At 39.1% G+C, this 23,183-nt stretch overlaps 1 protein-coding gene across 3 annotated transcripts in view; it reads left to right on the forward strand.

The window, feature by feature from the left end:
* Window positions 1–21,377, forward strand: part of LOC113079319 (SMC5-SMC6 complex localization factor protein 1-like) — a 38,985-nt gene extending 17,608 nt beyond the window's left edge. For all 3 annotated transcript variants that reach the window (XM_026251573.1, XM_026251585.1, XM_026251580.1), the window contains 3 exons: window positions 4,084–4,176; window positions 5,427–5,609; window positions 20,589–21,377. In XM_026251573.1, the coding sequence (XP_026107358.1) occupies window positions 4,084–4,176; window positions 5,427–5,609; window positions 20,589–21,094 (782 nt within the window). In that variant the 3' untranslated portion in view covers window positions 21,095–21,377. The remainder of the gene's footprint in view (window positions 1–4,083; window positions 4,177–5,426; window positions 5,610–20,588) is intronic.
* Window positions 21,378–23,183: the final 1,806 nt, after the last annotated feature.

A 23,183-nucleotide genomic window follows, 5' to 3' on the forward strand; every position in this document is an offset into this window, starting at 1 on the left:
TAATTAGGAGGTTGGCACTCCGTGTGAACCCAGCAAGGTGTCAACGCTCATCTTTCCCCTTCCACCTGATCAGAAAGACCCCAACGCCAGAGCAGGGAGCGGGGGAGGGCAAGGAGAGCGAGAGACAGCCCTGCTTTCAGGAGACTCGAGGCTGCTGCTCCCTGCCTTGTGTTGTTTTTGCACTACGTGCTCCCTATACTGATGTGTAGCCCATCAATTTTTGATGAAGCATCCGCAGGCTCTCAGCTGTAGATTTCTGTAGGTAGATTCTGCAGTGTTTTTCACAAGGTGTGCCGGTCCATGGTGCCTTGTTAACTTCACCCTGAGCTGTCTGTCTGCTCAATACCCTTCATTGTGGCTTATGGCTTCAGCTAAAGATGCTATGAGTATATTGGTAATCATTTGCGTTAAAGCTCAGATTAGAATATCAAGATGATTTCGTCCTTCATTATTATACTGTATGTATATTCAGTTGTGCCCTTTGCAGAATATTTAGGATGTTTTGACATTACAGTAGCTAATAATGCTAAGCTTCACTACGCATCAGTTACCACCTTTTATGATTGCTATGTACGAGCCCCTCACTTGAATGGAAAAGATGGATCTCAAACCAACCACTATCAAAGAAGTCAACGTGTGTTCACTTTGTTTGAACATATTTGTCACGTTACAGAGCTTCATCAGGAAAAAAAAGCATTTGCTAGTGGAGTATAAACCTAAACCCAGTTATTATTGGCCTCTTTCAGTTTTTGTCCACAATCCCATAAACTAAACCTCTTTTAACACTTAGAACTACAGGATGTTGCTTAAACCTGGTCAAATTGAAAATGTGTCCTGTCACCACAGTGTTCAGATGCAGGTTTTTTTTTGTGACAAATGGCCCGTTATTTAAACCATTAGCAAACCTGCTCCAGAGCTGTCATGACAGATGTCCCAAAACACGCAAGAAAGTACTCTCTACAAGAAAAAAATAAATAAATAAAACAATAACAGCAAACACTACACACACGTCACAATTTATAGAAAAGGGCAGGATGGATTTATCCTCTTTGAGTTTGTAAATGCTGAGTATGCAATTACCCCTTTAATGGAAGCGTTGTGTCCAAATTGGAGCCATTAAAGTGATTTAACAGAGGGAAGATTGGGCCTGGCATTTCTGAGACCGTGTACACATGGGGAGTTAAGAAATGTTCAATCACTGGGTTTTAGGGCCTATTAGGGTGTGAAAAAAGGGCCAGTGCGAGCCAGAACTTGTCATGGTGCTGAGGCACTCATTAAGTCATACTTTTATTGCATTCCGTTTCATTTCTTCATAATAACCAGCTAATTATTTTCGTTGATTTTGGGTTGCGAGGTTTTGTGATCTTGCTTTCATGTACTTTGACATGTATGTAGTCTGGAACGTTCCATTCAGATGTTGTCAGAACCTGTTTATACCTGATACTAGGGCTGGGCGATATGGAGCAAAAAATATATCTCGATATATTTTGCTATATCTCGATATACGATATATATCTCGATATCTTTACAGGAAAAATAACCCCCAAAAAACTACTGCAAAAACAAATATGGCAAATATTACATGTTAAGGGGCCTATGAAACATTTTATTTTTTTCTTCACCATATGTTTTATTGTTACCTAATTCTGTGTTTTAGCATGTGCAATTATTTAAATGCATAAAAACAACTTAATTAGTTAAAAACAATTCTTAAAATAGCCTTATGTGAAATGTTTTTTTTCCCTTCAGAAATTCTGTGTATTTACATTTTTCTGATTATCACATGAAGGCATAAAACATTCATTTAATTTATCTTTTAATTATTTAAAATTAAGCAAACTTTATTTTTTGGTAAACAAAGGGGATTTACTATTAAAAATAAAACATGGGAGAAATGTTGTGTGATTATTCCTTATAAAATTATGTTCGTTTCATTTTAATAGTAGTAGTAGTGGGCTATCTACATTCTGCTGTACAATAGTAATAGATTTCTGTCAAATACTTTTATTTTGACGGGTTTACCTTTACAGTTCTGTGTATGTGATACCACAGTCTATGATGTGATATGAGCTAGTCTTACTCAAATCAAACGGTCAGATGCTTATGAAGTGACTCTCTAGTGCAGTTCTGGATATGTTCCTCATGTGTTCACGTCTTTATTTAGAGAGAGGAAAGACAATGAAATCAGCGCGAGCGTTATGCGAGCTTCCGTGTTTAATGAATGAAGACGCGCTTCTGCTCCATTCGTTGACACAGACACGCAGAACATGCAGGATTCATATTTAAATAGACTTTTCCGGGTTAATATTTGCAGATATTAGTCCATTTCGCGATTTGATGTAAGTGCATGACCGACTTTTGATTAATTCATTTAAAATTTGACCAATTCCGTGACATTCCGCGTTAAACTGTAAATTCCATTTTTATGACTGGATTCCGCGATTCCGTCCGCGTTTCATTAGGCCCTACAGTAGACATCTGCCTGCCGTTCGCCCTACGCCTTAAAACTGAAGTATCTCCATATAATGGAGCCAGTTGTCTTTGTTTTTTTTTTGACTAGTTCTCTACACGCAAGGTAAGAGGGGACAAAAGCAAGGAGGCGGGGGGCGAGCGAGCGGGGGCGAGCACAGCACAGGGAAGGCAAACAAGCAAAGTGGCGGAATCAGAATATAAACAATATATCGATATATACGATATGTCAAAATCCATATCGTGTTTAAAAAATATCTCGATATATTTTAAATATCGAGATATCGCCCACCCCTACCTGATACTAATATCCATCTCTTTAAAACCTTTGATGTTTTCCAAAATTCTATTTTACTCTGTGAATACGGTGTTGTCGCTGGTTAAAAGAACAGGATTCTTGAAGAGAAAAAAAAATTAATTCGCCATTATTTTTGTTTTGTTCTTGGAGTCCATGATTCCAAAAGAGGTGTAAAAAGTCTCCTGTGTCTAAACCATGATTCCACAACTTTAACATCTTTTTTCTTTATACCGTGACAGACGTCACTCTGCGTACACAAAGTCTTAGACAGATCAGCCTTATCTGGTCATTTACGTTTTCTTTGACACCTAATTTTCTCTGTTTGATCTGGCTTAAAGGGGCTTCTTTAAAACTCAACGTATTGATGTGAAAGAGAATGCAGCTTTTCCCTGCCACACGAAGAAAGAAGACTTTCTGCTTTATTTCCCCCTCCTCATCCATGCTGCCTCTCTCCACTTTGGCTCTTTTAGCGTGCCGGGTTTTATCTAGCCGGCCAAGGCTGCAGAGAAATAGGCACCCTGGTGAGACCCAGCAAAGCATTTATTAGCAGCTTTGCACAGCGGCATTATAATGGCAGCCACAGAGGCACTCAAGTTTGGCCTTTTACTTTCTTGTGAAGTTCATCCACACATGAAAGAAAGAAAGAAGGAGCCCACCCTCTAATATATTCCTGATTTGATATCGTTTCGGGAGAGCGAGGGATGAAGGCTGCCTTACAAAGGGAACAGGCAGAGGGAAAATGTAAATAAAAGTCCTTGGAGGCTTTTGTGTCTGGCTGTTGTAGTTTGCAGAAGTGAGAATCACGTGTTTCCATTGGTGCTGCCCAGTGGAGCTTTTGAACTCTGGCTGTTTGAGAAATCCCTTCAGAGGCTTTGTGTATGGGCTCTGTACCATAACTTTCCCCGGCTGAACAATACCGGACTGCCAGGAAGCCTTCTCTCACAATCGCCTTCAACTTGGGGTGCTAGTGTAAGTAAAGAATTCCCACTGTCTGGAAAAAAGGGGAATAGCGACAAAGAGAGCAGATGAGTGCCTTTCTTTGCTCTCTCTCTCTGCTTCCTGTTCCTCTCCCCCCTAAAAATTCTAGCTTTTTTCTTCCTTTTATCTGTTTATTTTTTACCTTTTCTAAGTCATTTCAATGGGTGCCCGGTTATTCGTTTTTATGTCGAGCACTGGAAACGTTAAATGAGCGGTTACAGGACTGGGAGGGCAGCTGGCAGGACGCACCCTGATTTTGGATTTTACCCACTTCTCTCTTTCACTTGCCCTTTCTCTCTCTCTCTCTCCCCCTTTCTCTCTTCTCCAACCATGTGTAGGCGAGACACTCCTTCATCGTGCCTGCAAGAAGAACCAGGTGGAGATGTTGCTTTGTATCCTCAGCGTGCCTGGAACAGACGTCAACATTAAAGGTAGGTTTCTATATTCCTCCCCTGCCCTCAATAGAATCGACCCATTTCTTCTCTTTTACTTTTTTGTGTACTGAACAGTTTATATATACAAAGGAAAGTGTGCGTGATGCGTCTAACCTTTTAGATCAAATGAAAGCGTGTCTGGTGGGTTCAGACAATGTTTTAGGCTTGGTTTAATATCGTGGCATCATGCATATTTTGCACATGCCTTTCGCTTTGCAATCTTGTTTTGAAATCTTAATATAATCATGGTTATTTTAGCTATATAGCTTGATGAAAATTCCGCCTTTGTTGTTTTATGCGATGTTGCGTTTTGTTGTTAGGTTCCTTTTACTCAAAAAGGGATTTCTTTGATATTATGTTATGTTGACATACAGAAATGTTTATGATTGAGGCCTCTTTGCGAAGGTTTTTTAATATTTTTTTATATATTTATTTATTTTTTATACAGTGTTACATTATGTTTGTACTGTAGTTTCCTTTCACTCAGAAAGACTACAGTGAGAATCTTAAAATGAGATTTGTTTGAAAATTACTAGCAAACATTTGCATTTTAGAATCTGTATGTTTGTTCGTTATGTTATGGTCTATAGAGATGTTTGCGATTGAGGCCTCTTTGTAAAAATATATATATTTTTAAATGTGCTATTTATTTTTTAATTTTTCTTACACAAAAAGACTGCATTAGGAGTATTAAGATAGGGTTTGTTTGAAAACTACTAGCATGTAATTGGATTTTACAGTCAGTTTGTTTGCGCAATTATGGTTTGATGTACAGTAATGTTTACGATTGAGGCCTCTTTGATAAAAAAATAAAATAAATACAAATAGTTGATGTTTTGTTTATTTTTTTATTATTCTGACTCTAATTCAACAGAAACATTTAATATTTAATAATATACTGGACATAACAATTCCCTTATTTAATAATTTACTTACCATTAATGTAACAATGTAATAGTGAATATAGCTGGTTTTTAATGTCAGAAAAACACTATGAAGAGAAAAAGTAACTTATGATAAGGCATTTTGTTATGACATTCTGTGACACTGAATTGTTTATACAATTATTTGTCAAGAGCTAAAAGTACCTATTATGCAAGTGGAAATTACACAAATTTATTTGCTTTTTGCTTTACTTTCTTTATTTCTTTTTTTAAATTCCACATTTCTCAAGCAGCTAAGGTTCACCTTGTCAATGTATGTAGACACCAAAATCCTCACAGTTTATTGTGCGTCACTGTTTGTAGATCACGCTGGCTGGACTCCCCTTCATGAAGCCTGTAACCATGGCAGCACGGAGTGTGTGCAGGCCCTGCTCAAGCACTGCCCGAACCTACAGCTGGGCAGTCAAGTCCAGGGAGTCAGTCCACTTCACGACGCCCTGCTGAACCAACACACCCACATCGCCAAGATGCTGCTCCAGAGTGGTGGTGAGTCCCTGAATTACACATATACACATCTGAGATCAGACCTTCACAAAGCAATGCATACAAACATGTATATACACACACACACTCAGTGCATGAAGATTCATACTGAATACAGATCTTCACATAAGAGGGCCAAAACATGAGAGCGCATGTACACAGAACGTAAAACCTTAAAGAAGCTGTTGAATTTCAAAAAAGTGATGAGTTCACTTGTTCCTCCTGGTTCAGTCTCTCACGAGTCTCTTATCCAGTCACAATCAAACGGCCCTTCTATGAGAGCCTGACTCGTACTGAATACCATATTATACTCTATTGCTTCAAAACATGTTCAGATTCTGATTCCTTTGTGAATGATGCTGAAGTTATCGAGTCATATGGAAGTGTCTCTCTTACGCGAATAAATAAGGAGAAAACGCTTTCTGTTTCCATGCGTGATGACAGTATAATATATAAACAAACAGCAGAAAGTCATATTACATTTATACGTGTAAACAAACAGGTGCTTTGTAGAAATCTGTTAAATCCAGGCCTCTCCTGTGGCTTAACATCCAAGCTCTACCACACACACACACAGTGTCATCTTCTGCCATTCAGGGTTCAAGGTTTTTTACATTCTTTCCTCTATAAAAACCATCCATCTACAGGAATAACCCATCGGCGCTGTTAGCATCCTCCTGAAGAGATTCGACAAGTCAGGTCAGCGGCTCTTGTGAAATTCACATGCTGGTTTTTCACAGGGGAAATCTGTCAGGACAGAAATGTTTTGGCGTGCCTGGCTGTTTGCGTGCCACATGCTATCAATGTTTGCGAGCTTTGAAGCGAGCGTGACTTGTGTCAATGCAGTAAGCGCGGGATGGCTTGACGATGGGGAGGGACTAGAGGAGAGACTAAATGAGACGGGCTCCTGCTTTCCCACACACCTTACTGTCACTCCCACTCAGTCGCTCGCTTCTCCGTTTTCACTAATTAGAGTTAATTTGATTCTGCTTCCCTATTAACTCATCTAGATATTCTGGCCTCAAAAAGTAAATTAGATTGGGATTGTTTGGTCCCGGTGAGAATGTGTTTTGTTTAATTATTTTTTTTATTTCTCTTCTTGCTGACTGAGATTGGTCCTATACCAGTGCATGAAAAGAGGTCAGGAAAGAAGCTTTTTTTCATGAAATTAAAACTGTGATGTGTCTGGGAAACAGACAGTTAAAAGGCAAATCCCTCTTAATACACACACACACATACTCAACCTGAGGACTGATACCTGCCCTTTGGCATCTTATTCACAGACAATCCTGTGGATTTGATAGAATGTGTATATGTCTATAGGCTTTATTTTTTTATATAGAAATCAAGATTTGGGCTTAAAATATAAATGCATATTTAATTTAAATCTTAGGTTTTTTTATCTTTTTGCATTCCTTATTTAATTTCTGATGGTCCTCCTATGTGACAAATTATAAAAAAAAAAAATACAATATATAAATGTATATATAATTTTTTTTTTGTCATCTTTCCTACACCAGTAAAAAGTAAATACAGATTTTAAAAAGTGGAAATTGATTGTAGATTTTTCTTAGCGATTAATTTTTTATGGGCTTGTCATTGTCCATGAAATGCTGGAAAATGACTTGAAAAGTCATGGGAAATATTATTTAAAGGGTATAGTTAACCCAAAATTAAAATTATGCCATGTACTCATATGTTGTTCCAAACCTGTATGAGAAGATATTTTTGTAGGTAACCAAACAGTTGCTGGTCCCCACTGACTTCCAAAGTATGGAAAAGTGGTAGTCAAAAACTGAGCCAGACACTTATTGTTTGCCAACTCATTTCAAAATATCTTATTTTGTGAAGCAGAAAAAAAAGGCTCATACAGATTTGGAACAACTTGAGGGTGAGTAAATGTTCTCATTTTGGGGAGAGCAATACCTTTAACAACCAAGGGAACTCTTATAGCAATTAAATTAATTTTAATGTTATTAGATACATTTCTTTGTTGGATTTTAGTACCTGTTTACATTAGATGCCTAGAACTTAGTTAGTTTGTTCTTATGAGTCAGGTTCACAAAGTCAGTCATTATTCTTATTAAATATAGAAAACTATTTTATAAGACATACAGAAATAAAGGAAAAGATTCCAACCAAAATTTGGCGTTCAAGTAAATGTGCTTTCTTCACGACATGTTGGCGTAATTATGGAATAGAAAGGACAGGTGTGTGTACATGAAAGGAGCAAACGTTCACCTCGCTTTCATTGTTGCTCTCGGCTTCCAAAGTCATACAACTCTGTGCAAAACACGGATTTCTCAATTTCTCAGTATGAAATAATAATGAATGTTAGTGGATGGGGTGAAGGAGTAAAAGACAAGATCCTCCTCCTCCTGCCCGTGGGCACTGGCAGGCTTACCGTGCCATGGCCAAGGGCAGGGACGGGTGTCATAAGCTTGCTTAGCCCAAGGCCGCCGACTCAAACCTCCCCCAACACACACACACACACACACCAACACACACACACACGTTGTATGCATGGTGGAGTGTAATTTCCCTCAGCCATTTCCTGATTGGTATTGCGTGTGGCTTCCAGCACCCAACGGCTTTTATCCAAAGAAGAGCAGAGTGGACGATGACCATAAAAGTCGAGTTACTGCCATGGCCTTCGCATCTTAATGGCTTGATGGTTGCTGTGAATACAGCTCTGTTTTCAGGACTGGAATGGATTAGGGCTTGCTGGCATGACTCGGTCTCTCTTCTACGAGGGTCAGCATCTAACAGATATAGCTCAGTCCTATTTACAATGTACAAAAAAGAACTGTCGCTTAGAAACCTATTTGAGGTTTCCTGTAAATGTTCAGTGTAGCCTTTGAGGAGATCCTGATGCAGGTCTGATGTCATTTATGTAACCTTTTGTGCATTGCGACAATGAAAGTTATTGATATGAGAACACTTGGAAAATTTAGCACGTATTTGGTTTGTGCCCCTTTAATGACATCCAAAATGTTTCTTATTTTGAATCAAACTTTTTTTTTATATATATTGTTCAGTCTATATATTGTTCAAACCTATATAGCAGTATCTCTGAAGAGTCTTTAGTTTCATCATATTTAGAAAGGAAATATACAGCTTTAGGCTTCTCTCCGAACACAGCCGAGCTTCTGAAGGTGTGACATGGGTGGAGCACTGATGAGCCGATTGCTAACAAAACACAGAAATTTGATGCAATTTTACTTTCTGTTTGGGATGTCCCGATCAGGTTTTTTGATTTTGGAGGAGTTATTTGATTTTCAGGATCTGCCGATACAGAGTCCTGATCTGATACTTCTATAATACTTAAAAAAAAAAAAAAAGAATAAAGAAGAGCAAAAAAACAGATCCAGGATGTTCAATAAATTACATTTTGAAATATATTAAAATATAAAACAGCTATTTTAAATAGGCTAGTGAAAATATTTCAAACATTTTACTGTTTTGCTGTACTTTAGATCAAATAAATGCAGGCTTGGTGAACAGAAGAGACTTCTTTAAAAAAAAAAAACATTAACAAGCTTACTGTTCAAAAACTTCTGACTGGTAGTATAGGCAACTATAATTTTTCTCTTATTTTCTAGTTTTTAATTGGGTTAGAAATCTATAAATGCTGGACAATAACAAATAATAATGATTTGTTTATATACTACAAACACTGTTTATCACATAATAAAGCAGAATAGTTTCTATACTGTAATAAATGTCAAATTAGCACTGCATTGTTCATATACTTTATTTATCACCTGCTGGAGATGTCTTAAAAAAAAACAATTTATTGTCGTGATCGTATATTAATGTCTTCGTATTTGCATAAGTTTCTGTTTTCCTGTGAAAACCACAGCAATAGCTGGACGCTTTTGTCCATATTAGGGGTTTCCTGATATCACTATCAGCGCGAGAGCGTGCTCCAGCTTCTAGTATGAATGAAACACACACTGCATGAGAGTTTAGCGCTCTGTGATGTTCGTCCGAATGAAATATCAGGTCATGCGCAGACTATCCTGTCTCTTTGAGTTTGAATCTCTCTTTATTCACACCAGCTCTCGAAAGCAAAGTGATGTGAGGCTGCACGCGTTGCTGTTTCTGTTTGGAGTCAAAAGGGTCTAACTCTGTGCAACTGCACATAACTAAAGATGTGTTAAAAAATAATGAGAATATATATATATATATATATATATATATATATATATATATATATATATATATATATATATATATATATATTAGGGGTGTAACGATACGCGTATTCGTATTGAACAGTTCGGTACGACGCTTTCGGTTCGGTACGCGGTACGCATTATGTATACCGAACGGTTCGTTGGAGTATTTAATTATATTTGAAAAAAAAAAAAAAAAAAGAAAGAGAGAGAGAAATATAATGATATGCGTTCAACAAGGTAGCCCAATAACCCAAACAACGTAACAGGCAACGCCCCTGACACTCCCGAAGAAGAAAAAAACACCATCTTATATGTTTATGTTAGGCTACTCAGCAGGCGCTCGCTCACTCAGTACGCGCTGAAGGCTCGTTGCAAAATAGCCAATGCGTTTAACAGACTAGAAATGAGAAGATCCTCCAATAACCAACAGGTCTGGTGTTTGGGTGCACTTTGGATTCCCTTTAAGCTATAATGGTGATGGCAAGAGAGTGGTGGATAAAAAAACAACGGTATGTCGCATCTGCAACATGACAGGGTACACCAGCGGGAATACAAAAAAAAAAAAAAAAACACCAGCGGGAATATCTGGGATATATGCGTCAGTACTATCTGGGAAAAGACGAAAAAAAAGGAGAAACATGCACGCAGCAAACTATCCCTGCAGCATTTAGACACTATAGCTTACAGGGAATCCAACCCAAACACCAGACCTGTTGGTTATTTTAGGATCTTATATTTCTGGTCTGTTAAATGCATTCGACATTTTGCAACGAGCCTTCAGCGCGTGCTGAGTGAGCGAGCGCCTTAGGGGCCGTTCACATATCGTGCCTAAAAACGCATGGAAAACGCTAAGCACGTCTTTCTCCTCCTTTCCAAAGCGCTCGGGCAGAAGCGCTCATGAGGCGTCTGTCTTTGCTAAGCAACAATGACGTGCTCTCTCCATGAGACGCGGAAATTTCAGCGAAGGATAAATGGATTTGCAGCTCTAAAAATCGCTTGCAGTAGCTCTGCTACTAAATTTATTTCAAAATTGCAATCCATATACAACTATGATCAGCTGATCCTTCATCTTGGCTGAGCTCTCAACGTTGTTACGGGAAAGGATGAAGCTGATTGGTTGGTTCTTGTCACATGACCCGCGGTGCGCTTGCGGCATTCTGAAAAGTTGAGATGTTTTTACATTTTGCTGTATCTAAAACGTATCGAACCGAACCGAACCGAACCGTGACATCAGTGTATCGTATCGAACCGAACCGTGAATTTTGTGAACCGTTACACCCCTAATATATATATATATATAGGATAAATGGATTTGCAGCTCAAAAAATCGCTTTCAGTAGCTCTGCTACTACATTTATTTCAAAATGGCAATCCATATACAGCTATGATCAGCTGTTCCTTAAATAAATAAAGTCTGTCTCATTAAACTTAATTTAAATAAACAAATATTCATTTTTGTGAGCTCAAATATTCAAATGTGATTTTTGTGGAAAACGCCCATCCCTAATATATATATATATATATATATATATATATATATATATATATATATATATATATATATATATATATATATATTTATATATATATATATATATATATATATATATATTCCGATCGAGTCTGAAACCACGCGATCGGGCCCGATTTCCGATCATGTGATCGGATCTGGACATCCCTACTTTCCGTCTGGAGTTCCAGCCAATGACCGGGATCTTTTATCGCTGGGACTACTCCATCTTTCAATATCAAACTGTGTGCAAATCTAGCATTGAACTGAGCCTTGTTTATAAAACATTAATCACTGAAATGACGGGAACAAACGAACACAATTGCGAAACTCAGTTGCTGTCTTGGAAAAGCAAACTCCATCCACTGTTCACGTAACACTGGGTTCTTTGGGAAGCTGAACAAGGCTACCTTTCCCTCACATCCAAAAACACTTCTTTGGAGACATTCTTCTTGAGCAAGTCCTCTTCAGCGCTGCCAATGACTTCTGTTACCCGAATGAAGCACGTCGATTGGCTGCTCTTGTTCTCATTCTGTTTGCTGTGTGCACACACTCTTCCAGGAGAAGTGGCCATACAAGTAATTCTGAACTTTATGATGTCAAGAAGGACCATGCTCAAAAAAAAACAGGTTGTGTGCTTTCACACACAACCTGTAAAGATCCCGTAACGACACGTGACATCAGGGCGTGACATGTAATGTACAAGTCGAAAACGTTAGGCACGTTATACTTTCACTGAAGCAAGCAAACGCTCTCGGCGTCAGCGCGGAAAGTGAGTAACAAACTGATCTCTGCTTCATTACAGTTTGCACATATTTTTTTGTCGCGAACATTGATCTTCCTTAAAAACAGCCAGTTAAAGAGTTGCGTGATAATGCGTGTCATCACTTCGACATGGCATTAGATCTGGCTTTTGTTCACGCAGCGCTCGTCCCGGGATTGAACCCGGCAATGTTACTAGGTCCCGACCAGGGTTCAATGCCGGAATCAATCCCGGGACGTGTTTGCTTTCACACAGAAGGTGACCCGGCAATGTTCTGGCAATATGCCGGGTCCGACATGCAGTGTGAAAGGGGCTTCAGAGTAACAAAAGAGCCATGATTTCTTTTGTTGTGATATTAGAGTATAAAACACTTAAAGGTGGGGTGAAATGCTTGTTTTCACTCAATACCCTGTTAATCTTGAGCACCTATAGAGTAGTACTGCATCCTTCATAACTCCAAAAAGTCTTTAGTTTTATTATATTCATAAGAGAAAGATAGTCTGTACCGATTTTTCCCGGAAAAACACGAGTGGCTGGAGGCGTGACGTGTGGGCGGAGCTAAAGAATCACGAGCGCGAGTAGGCTTTTGCGTTGAGCGCGTCTGGAAGCTGTGACATCGTGAGTACAAAACCAACCAAAACAAACCATGGCTAACAGTCAGATTCAGCGTATATTTATGATCCAGAATCAGATCCAGAGGCTGAAATTTAACAAGAGCAGCATCAGCAACAATGTCTCTATGTGGTATGTACTGAAACTGTATATATTTGCTTAGCGGTTTTGGAAAATGACTAAGTTACACTTTGTCGTCTTTTTTTTTTTTAAGCTGTAACGTTACATGTGGAAAGTGCAGTTTGATGACAACATCGCATGTTGTTTAATTGATGTGCTTACGCGCCGATAGCTAAGTTAACAACACAGAGATATTTGAAGCAGTTTTACTCGTGCAGTTTGATGACAACATCGCATGTTGTTTAATTGATGTGCTTACGCTCCGATAGCTAAGTTAATAACACAGAGATATTTGAAGCAGTTTTACTCACCGCATGCAATTCCAACACACGATCGTGACCCTTTTTCGTTGGGACTGCATTATCCTTAAGAAATAAACGATGTGCAAACCCGGCATCAAACGCCGTCAAAGCATCTTCGAAATGCAGGGAACAAACACAAACACTTGCACAACTCCGTTGATGCTCTGTAAAAATAAACTCCATCCACTGGTCCCTTAATGCTGTTTCTCTTTTGGTAATCTGTGCAGGGTTGTCTTGCCCTGGCAACCAAAAACACACGTCTTTTGTGACATTTCGCGACGCTCTCGCTCTGATCAGTGAAGTCTGTTGTGCTGTCAGTGCTCTGCTATAAGGGAGCGCACGCTCTTCCGGCAGACGTGCCCTCAGGACCCATATAAGGAAATTCCGCTCCATCTAACGTCACACAGAGCCATACTCGAAAAAAACTTTCCGAAACTTGTGACAAACCGGAAGGAGCATTTTTGGAACAGAAATACTCCTTCAAACGTACAACTTAATTTTTGAAACTTTGTCCATGTTTAGCATGGGAATCCAACTCTTTAACAGTGTAAAAAACTCAGTATGCATGAAATAGCATTTCACCCCCCCCCCCTTTAAAGACTGTCAATCCAGCACTGTAATGACAAATGATGGCTCAGTGTCTTTGTTAATAAATCTGAGTTCAAATGCAGTTGTTCTCCTTTTCTTCCTTGTTGTGTACATTAATAGGAGTATTTCCCCCTCACATTTTGCATTGAACCCACGTTAGATTAAAGCTCTGGCAAAGCTCTATTTAGTCATTACACAACTCCTCATGCTCTGTTTGTTTGTTTGTGCTAGTCACACCAAATACATTAATCAGCTTCTCTTCTCAGTATTCTCTTCATTTTTCTTTTCCTTCAGTCTCTCTCTCCCTCTGATTGCGAGTGCCTTTGAGCTTCCTCTGCATAATTTTTTCTCCTATTAAAATGCATAATTATCCAAGTTACATCCTCACACTAAGCTCACCAGGCTTTCAGCTGTGCCACTGTTAGGATCAATACTGAATGTTTGACTCTGAATTTGGTGTTGTATGAGAGCCACCAAAGTTGTGGCATTCCTTTTTTCTTTATGAATGGCACAGATACTCTCTGTTAAATATTTATCAGAATACTTGCACTGTAAGGACAACAGCCACCACCACGACAAGCAGCAGGTCACATTGGTTTTGATTTTTGCTGCATTGTGCTGGATAAGCCCTGCCAATAGCGAAATTTCATCGGTTTAAAACCTTGCTGCCTATAGCCACACATTAAACATCAAATACCTTGGTTTTTGATTTTGGATAATAAAATTACTTAATAAAACTGCTAATACTACTACTAGGACACAGTGTAACTCACAAGCTTTTGGGAAAATGTCCACATCCAGACGAACTGGACACAGCTGCAAGACAAAATAGATGGCCACACATTGATAATAAAGCTGCAAAAAAAAAAAAAAAATAATAATCAGGTTGAACGTAGTTGAAATTTTGCTTTGTTTCTAATGAAGTTTGGAGCAATTAATGTCAGTATTAGTATCACTAATAATGTTTGTATGTAGTCTCATATAGCCAGACTGTTTATTATTGGCTATTGGCATGTACTTTCTGCTTATTCTGGCCAAAAAAATCCCCATTTGGACAGGAAAGGCATTTTAATGCAGTCAGTCATAGCATGCCACAATAAAAGCAAAGAACAACCTTATTTGTTCAAAACTGGTATCCTATCCATGTGCAGTTGCAAAACTCTGAAAAAAGTAGTTGTGGAAATGTATAGAATGCATAGACCCTGAAATAATATAAAGGTATTCAGTTCATGACTATATATATAGTATTTCAATGTTATGTAAGTATTATTAAATAATTGTATTAATATAATACTAATCTGGCATAGTTTGGGCATTCCAGGGATCAGTTCTCATTGCACAAACTAACTTGTCAAAACAACAATTCTTTCCAAGCGGACTGGTGCACTTTGACTCCCAGAAGATAATGAGATCAGAACTGATGATTTCATCCACCTCTTGCCATTTTCATGTGCAATATGCTTCAGACTGTGGTCTGGCATGCCGTGTGAAGCTGAGACTACACTGTTGAAACAGACTCAAATCTTTATAGAGCTCAGTCGGCATGCCATAACCAAGAGTGTGCTGCTCTGATAATCTAGGTGGGATGAATGGCACGTATCTTTATCAGTCTGGCATGGTGGCATCAAGGGGTCTGTGTTGTGTTTGTTACATGAACCCAAGGAGGGGCTTGTTTGGCTCGAATGCGATGCCAGGGAATCAGGTTTACAAAAAGCTTCTGTTGTACCCCCCATGCACAGTAATCTGTCCTAATCTCTGCCTGCCTGGCCTTTTGTCTTGGTCAATCTCTGTTAGCTCAGTGTAATGTGATTTCACACACACACACACACACAAACAAACAGACTTGAGTTGGGTCGTCATGCATATGCTGGACCGCAGCATGACAAAGAAGTATATTGTGTGCCCTATAGACTAAGGTCTCATGTTGTCTAGATTAAATATGTGTTGATACAGACCGGATGGAATCATTTTCACTGTTCCTTCCTCCCCTCCTCCAGCTTTCTATTCCTAGTCTTCGTCTGCCCTCTAAAGGCTAAGGGGCGGCTTGCTTTGCTCTGACTGATGTGTGGTTTACATGCATGTTAGCAGCAGGAGCTCGTCTGTGGTGGAGGTGCAAATATCTGCAAGGGCCCAATCCCCCCGCATTGTTGACGCCTGTACGGGGGGCATAATTAACCATCGCTGGCATTCAATCCCCCCAGGTGTGTTTTAGTTATCTGCCGCGCGAAGTATCTGACACATCACGCCAATAACTAGACTGAATTCAATCGTTTGGCGTGACAAATGCACCACCGTCGTCTCTCAAACTCCAGTGGCTGCGAGTGTGTCCGCGTGGCTAAGCGCTGACAGATGTGTGTTTCATGGGCCATTGTGAAGAAAGGGATGTGGCTGATCGTGCCGTCTTGAGGGAGGGAGATCTGCCCATAGCTCGCATTCATCAGCAGTAGCTGGCGAGCTCCAATTCACGCGGGCGGTCGGGAAAGCAGGACCCCGTCTCAGCCTTTGTCACATTCCAGGTTTCGGCCTGTCAGGTATTAGACAGCTCTGCAGCGGGACCGGCGTTAAAAAAAAGCAGGCTACCTGATTCAGATGATGGCGGACGGGCGTATTCTCAGTGAGGAAGATTCTTCAACAAACTGGAGGAGAATTGTGTGCTTCAATCATTGAGGCTTATTTAAGTTGTTTTTTTGTTTTTGTTTCCTGGGTTAGTGAAAAACATGGTTTAAACAGTAAAATTGTGGTAAAGTTATTGCTTAAACACTCTAAATGTTCTAACGTGGTTTTAATAAAAAAATGTTGAATACCAATCTTTTATTGTCATCATTAGATTATGGTATAGTGTCACGGTCCTTTTGTACAGTGCTAAATGAACTTGCACTTGAGCATGACTTAGTGTGTGTGCGCCCATTTTGGAACTAATGGAAAGGATGTATGAAAGTCTAGTGTGTTGTGAAGGACACAAGCGTTCCCCTTCACCTGTACAAGAGAGGGGAGAAAACAACAACTTTTCAGAGCTCGGGCACCATTTAACCATGCATAAAACATGGCCTTCGCTCTGTCCAATTTTTTTCTAAGTTGTAGAGCATCAAACAAGGGGAAGCTGGAGGCAATCCAAGGCCTCTTTCTGTAACAAAGAATAGACATATGCAGTTTTATTGAATTGTCACTGTATTTCAAAGTCTTACAGTAAACATTGAAAGGAAAGCGGCGTTTTCTTCCTGTCAAACAACAACACTGTTTTCCCTAAAGCCAGAAACATACACACTGAATAGTCAAGGATTCTGTGAGGTGCACATTGACCTTAAACTTGTGTAGTTCTTGCTTGAGCTCTGGGCAAGGTCTCATCCGTGGTGAGGATGGGGTGTGATGAAATTTGTTCTTCTCCTCGATTCGGTCTCATGGACTTACTGTCTTCCTCAGCATTTGTTTTGAATCTGGATTTTGAAAACCCACTTTTTTACCACAGTATAGCAGGAGTTGTCTGTCAACATGAGTAGGTTTACATATCGAATTAAAGATACTGTGATTGTAGCGTGTACAGTGATAGTGTCACATAAACATTGCACGCTTCTATCCAAACCGACTTACATTTATATATGTATTTTATCAGTTCATGTATAGCACAGAACCCAGGACTTGGGTGCTAATTGTTATATTATATTATATTATATTATATTATATTATATTATATTATATTATAGAATTTGTGTATTTTCAGAGATCAGTAATCAAAATTTGAACTTCTGAAATACAGTATTGTTCAAAATAATAGCAGTACAATGTGACTAACCAGAATAATCAAGGTTTTTAGTATATTTTTTATTGCTACGTGGCAAACAAGTTACCAGTAGGTTCAGTAGATTGTCAGAAAACAAACAAGACCCAGCATTCATGATATGCACGCTCTTAAGGCTGTGCAATTGGGCAATTAGTTGAAAGGGGTGTGTTCAAAAAAATAGCAGTGTCTACCTTTGACTGTACAAACTCAAAACTATTTTGTACAAACATTTTTTTTTTTCTGGGATTTAGCAATCCTGTGAATCACTAAACTAATATTTAGTTGTATGACCACAGTTTTTTAAAACTGCTTGACATCTGTGTGGCATGGAGTCAACCAACTTGTGGCACCTCTCAGCTGTTATTCCACTCCATGATTCTTTAACAACATTCCACAATTCATTCACATTTCTTGGTTTTGCTTCAGAAACAGCATTTTTGATATCACCCCACAAGTTCTCAATTGGATTAAGGTCTGGAGATTGGGCTGGCCACTCCATAACATTAATTTTGTTGGTTTGGAACCAAGACTTTGCCCGTTTACTAGTGTGTTTTGGGTCATTGTCTTGTTGAAACAACCATTTCAAGGGCATGTCCTCTTCAGCATAGGGCAACATGACCTCTTCAAGTATTTTAACATATGCAAACTGATCCATGATCCCTGGTATGCGATAAATAGGCCCAACACCATAGTAGGAGAAACATGCCCATATCATGATGCTTGCACCTCCATGCTTCACTGTCTTCACTGTGTACTGTGGCTTGAATTCAGAGTTTGGGGGTCGTCTCACAAACTGCCTGTGGCCCTTGGACCCAAAAAGAACAATTTTACTCTCATCAGTCCACAAAATGTTCCTCCATTTCTCTTTAGGCCAGTTGATGTGTTCTTTGGCAAATTGTAACCTCTTCTGCACATGCCTTTTTTTTAACAGAGGGACTTTGCGGGGGATTCTTGAAAATAGATTAGCTTCACACAGACGTCTTCTAACTGTCACAGTACTTACAGGTAACTCCAGACTGTCTTTGATCATCCTGGAGGTGATCATTGGCTGAGCCTTTGCCATTCTGGTTATTCTTCTATCCATTTTGATGGTTGTCTTCCGTTTTCTTCCACGTCTCTCTGGTTTTGCTCTCCATTTTAAGGCATTGGAGATCATTTTAGCTGAACAGCCTATCATTTTTTGCACCTCTTTATAGGTTTTCCCCTCTCTAATCAACTTTTTAATCAAAGTACGCTGTTCTTCTGAACAATGTCTTGAACGACCCATTTTCCTCAGCTTTCAAATGCATGTTCAACAAGTGTTGGCTTCATCGTTAAATAGGGGCCACCTGATTCACACCTGTTTCTTCACAAAATTGATGACCTCAGTGATTGAATGCCACACTGCTATTTTTTTGAACACACCCCTTTCAACTAATTCAACTAATTGCCCAATTGCACAGCCTTAAGAGCGTGCATATCATGAATGCTGGGTCTCATTTGTTTTCTGAGAATCTACTGAACCTACTGGTAACTTGTTTGCCACGTAGCAATAAAAAAATATACGAAAACCTTGATTATTCTGGTTAGTCACATTGTACTGCTATTATTTTGAACAATACTGTAGATATCAGAAACAGAAGATTTATTATATTTTTGCCGTCTGTAGTAATTCTGTAATATAAAGCAGCATCTTTTTTTCCCCTTTTCTTTCTTGCACTTGTGCACATAATGATCCTGTCCTTTGATAGTGGGATTTCATCTGAGTATCAACAGCGAGCGGAAAGCACGGCGAAGCTTTTAAGAGAGGTGCAGAGTTGTATGAGCTTTAGCAGAACGCCTGCCACATTAGCACAGAGGTTTAAGAGTCAAGTATCGTCGAGAGCAGTTCGCCGTAGAAATGGGGAGATCTAAATGCAAACAAAGAGCACACTTGACACGGCTGGCCTTTGATAAGCCAAGAACAAGTGTTCATGGGCTTTACCTTCAGCCACACTAAAGCCACTTTAACTGCGGGCACAGATAAGAGAAAAAGTCATTTAACCAATTCAAATATGGGCATCTAGAACTCTGTCGTGGAAATCAAACATCGATGAAGAGCTGAAACTGAATTTGAAATAATCATTAATTTCAGTAGTGCCAGTGAATAGTTGAGCCCATTTTAATAGTAAAACACTGAAAAGTACCATATACACTTTTTTTATTTTTTTGCCATATATCATGGTATCCCTTTGAGTACCGAGGTGATACTGTGGTACAGGAATATAGTAATCATTTAGTACCATGGTACCATGAGACATCTTCACCAAAGTACACTTAAAAAGAGCATGTGTGCAAAAATAATGTCTTCTAAAAAGCAGAATGTCCTAAGAGTGATGCTAGCCTGGGGCTCAACATTAGACTAACAGTGCCTGGAATCTCTTCCTCCTCCTCACAGAGCAGTGTTGTTTATTTGTCCGGCTTTATTTGATAAAAAAAAAAAATGGTTTAATTACTCAGGATAACTGACGGTGTGTTTAATAAACTAAAACCATTCAGCAGATTGCATTTTCACATTGCAAAACAATGACTCAATTTGCTGACTTTAGCCGGAAAATGACTCTTTATTGTCCGCTTGCATTATTGACAAACTATTTTCCTGTTTGACACTGTAAAGCTGCTTTGACACAATCAGTATTGTATAAAGAGCTACATAAATAAAGGAGACTTGACTTGACTTTGCTGTTGACTTTACCCATTACTAATTGTATTGATATGACGTCAGTCACCTAAACATTGTATTTTTGCCAAAATCTAACTAGCCCTACTCTGCAGATGAATTAGCCTTAGATGTTTGTATTTTCTGGTATTAAATGGTTTAACACGGTTTAGCTATAGGCTCATATGATGGTCCCCAGCCTGACCAGCTTGACCCGGACGGGAAAACAGCGAGCCATCTTAACCAGGTTTAAGCTATTTTCACTAGTGCAATCACCATCTCACTAATTGTACACTTTTACAAAACAAAAAGCTTTTGGGATGCCAAAACCATTCACAATAAAGCCAACAACTGAACAACTTAAACCTCTAATAATCAAACTACATCTGATTATATCAAATGGTCAGTGTTGTTATAAGCCTGTAAAGTATTGTGTTTTGGTCTTTTCCAGGCTCGCCTCTTCTTAGGTTGCGTGACAGTGAAGGTCAAACTCCTCTGGACCTGGTTTCTTTGGAGCCTTTACGAGAGGAGCTCCTTCGCTGTGCAGAAGAAGGGGACAAAGCTCTGGCAGCTCCCTGCTTGGAGGTTCAGGATCTGCCCTTCATAGAGACCTGCTCATGCGTGCTCAGCTGCCTGTTCCTCACCTACCTCCAGGAGCAACACGTACCTACCTACCAAACCCCACTTACACCTCTGGACCTCAGTCCCGCTGTATGCCGCAGGCTGATCCGTCTCCGTTCAGATGAGCTAACCTCCACCTGGGGAGATTCCCGTGCGGTGACCCTGGCTGAGGATCTGAGGACTGTGTTGAGTTTGGAGCAGTATGTGTCACAAGTGAGCCCCGCACTGAGACGCTGTCATGGAGATCAAACCAGGCTGTTCATGCAGCTGCTTGATGATCTGCAGGCCGAGGGGGCGGCACTCATCTCTGGACAATCTGATTTTGACAAGTTCTAAAAGAGTCTCTACAGAGGAACCAGAAGAAATAGATGTCTATTTGTAGACCTTTTGTTAAACTACTAGTAAAATGTGTTTCCTTGGCCAGTGATTGAGTTCTGAATGGATACAAATAAGAATTATTATCACCCAGACTGCACAGCACACTCGTACTGTAGTAACTGTTCACTTTTTATGCTTAGTTTTTTTGGTTGTTATTATTTAAATCTGGGGATTCTGTGCAAAACATTTGTTAAAACACTATATATAATTTCTGAATGCTATTTTTACAATAAACTGGAAAATGTTGTATAAAAACTGTTATTCTTAAGAGTTTAATTCTTAAATTTTCTTGAATTGTAAAAAGAAAAAAAAATAATAAAAAAAGAAAGAAAAGAAAGATCATTTAAAATGTTCAAATATTCACATCCATTCATAAGTGTGGATACAACTGGGCACTTATTATTATAGCTATTTTCTGCATTTAACCTTCAAAACTATGACATATATAGAGAACAAGCAAATGTCAAATCAGAACTGGCAATACAAATTCTTGTCTCGATGCAGCGCAGGACACTTTTGGAAAAAAAATAATAATAGATTTCGCATAAATATTAGACACTTGGGCTGATTTTCTGAGTCTTATCTGGTCCAGCTCATAGAAAATTCATTATAGAAATTAATTTGAGAAGATCATGAGAATTTTTTTTTTACTTACAGGGTATGCAATTTGCAGGCGATTACATAGATGACTCTGCAATACTCCTCCATGCATTTGTTCCAAATCAACAAACCTAACTTTAGTTGAAGCCCAGCCCATAAGACATTGCTTCATGGTCCTCTGATCCAGGATGACGGAGGGAACTCATATGTGTGCCATGTGGGGTTAATAATCAATCCCCTCCAAACAACTGATTCCAGTACAAAAGCAGGAAATCTATCCAAGACCTCCATAAAGAATGAGCCTTTTCCTGATCATGCCCTTTTCAACTTCAATGCAGAATCCAGAGGTGACGAGGGATCACGGAGACCAGGTTTGGGATTAGAACCCAAGACGCTGTTCTAAGCCAGACAGCCCGAGAGCGATGGAGGATGCTGAGGTTAATAAATAACAAGCTCAAGTGTTTTTGCTTTCAGCGTGGCCATGATTATTAGCGTCTGGCAGAGCAGCCGTTTGTACTGGAGCATGCCGAGTGATGATACGGTGTCGTATTGAATAACAGCAGGGATCAGACAGGCGAGAAACAGCCAGACTAACAAATGATGGGAGGCCACAGAGGCTGAGAGCACTGGGGAGCCCCTTTGGCCCCAGTGGAGGAACACACAGTCCCTCCATCACTCTTGAGAGTGTTTGAAGAAGAACACGTTGTGAGGTGTTCGGTAGGCTCATGGTGAACATCTTGAAAAATAGCAGCTCTGGTGAAGGTGTAAGAAATGAATGAGTCGGTGTGTGAAGGATGAACCGTCTTGTACACACCTGTGTGTTTGTCTACAAAAGACACACCGCTAAGATCTAAAGATGAGACCTTGTGCTTCATATAGATTCAGAAGCAAATCACATGCCTAATGTCATTATTCACTAAAAAACATTTTAGTTTTAGATAAAAATAGCTGAAATAAAAAGGCTTCATAGAAAAAAATAATAAAAAATATATATGAATATATACAATAGCACTGCAGAAGTCTTGTTTACATGCTTTGAGTTTTTTTTTTATTAATTAGCGCAAGCAATAATTATATAAAAAGGAAACAAAACATCTTTAAAAGTAATGACATAAATTATTATAATTATTTACAGTTCATATTTTAGTTTACATTTTGTCACAATTCTGCCAACTGTGTTTCAGCCAGTCACATGGAGCAGTATGACATCACAGGCAACAGGTTTTAAAATGACACACAGACACATTACCATTTCATAAACTGATCACATATATTCTCTGACCACATATATTCTGCCTTTTTTTAACAATAAGAATATTTACAAAAAACAAAGGTTTGTGTTAAATAATTTAAAAAATATGCTATAAATGAAAGTGCCTTCATCACTTTTGCCACTTAATCGAAAAAATGACATTCTACACAGTTGTCTCTATATATATATATATAT

This window comes from Carassius auratus, chromosome 5 (assembly GCF_003368295.1).
Source record: "Carassius auratus strain Wakin chromosome 5, ASM336829v1, whole genome shotgun sequence".
Classification (NCBI taxonomy): domain Eukaryota; kingdom Metazoa; phylum Chordata; class Actinopteri; order Cypriniformes; family Cyprinidae; genus Carassius; species Carassius auratus.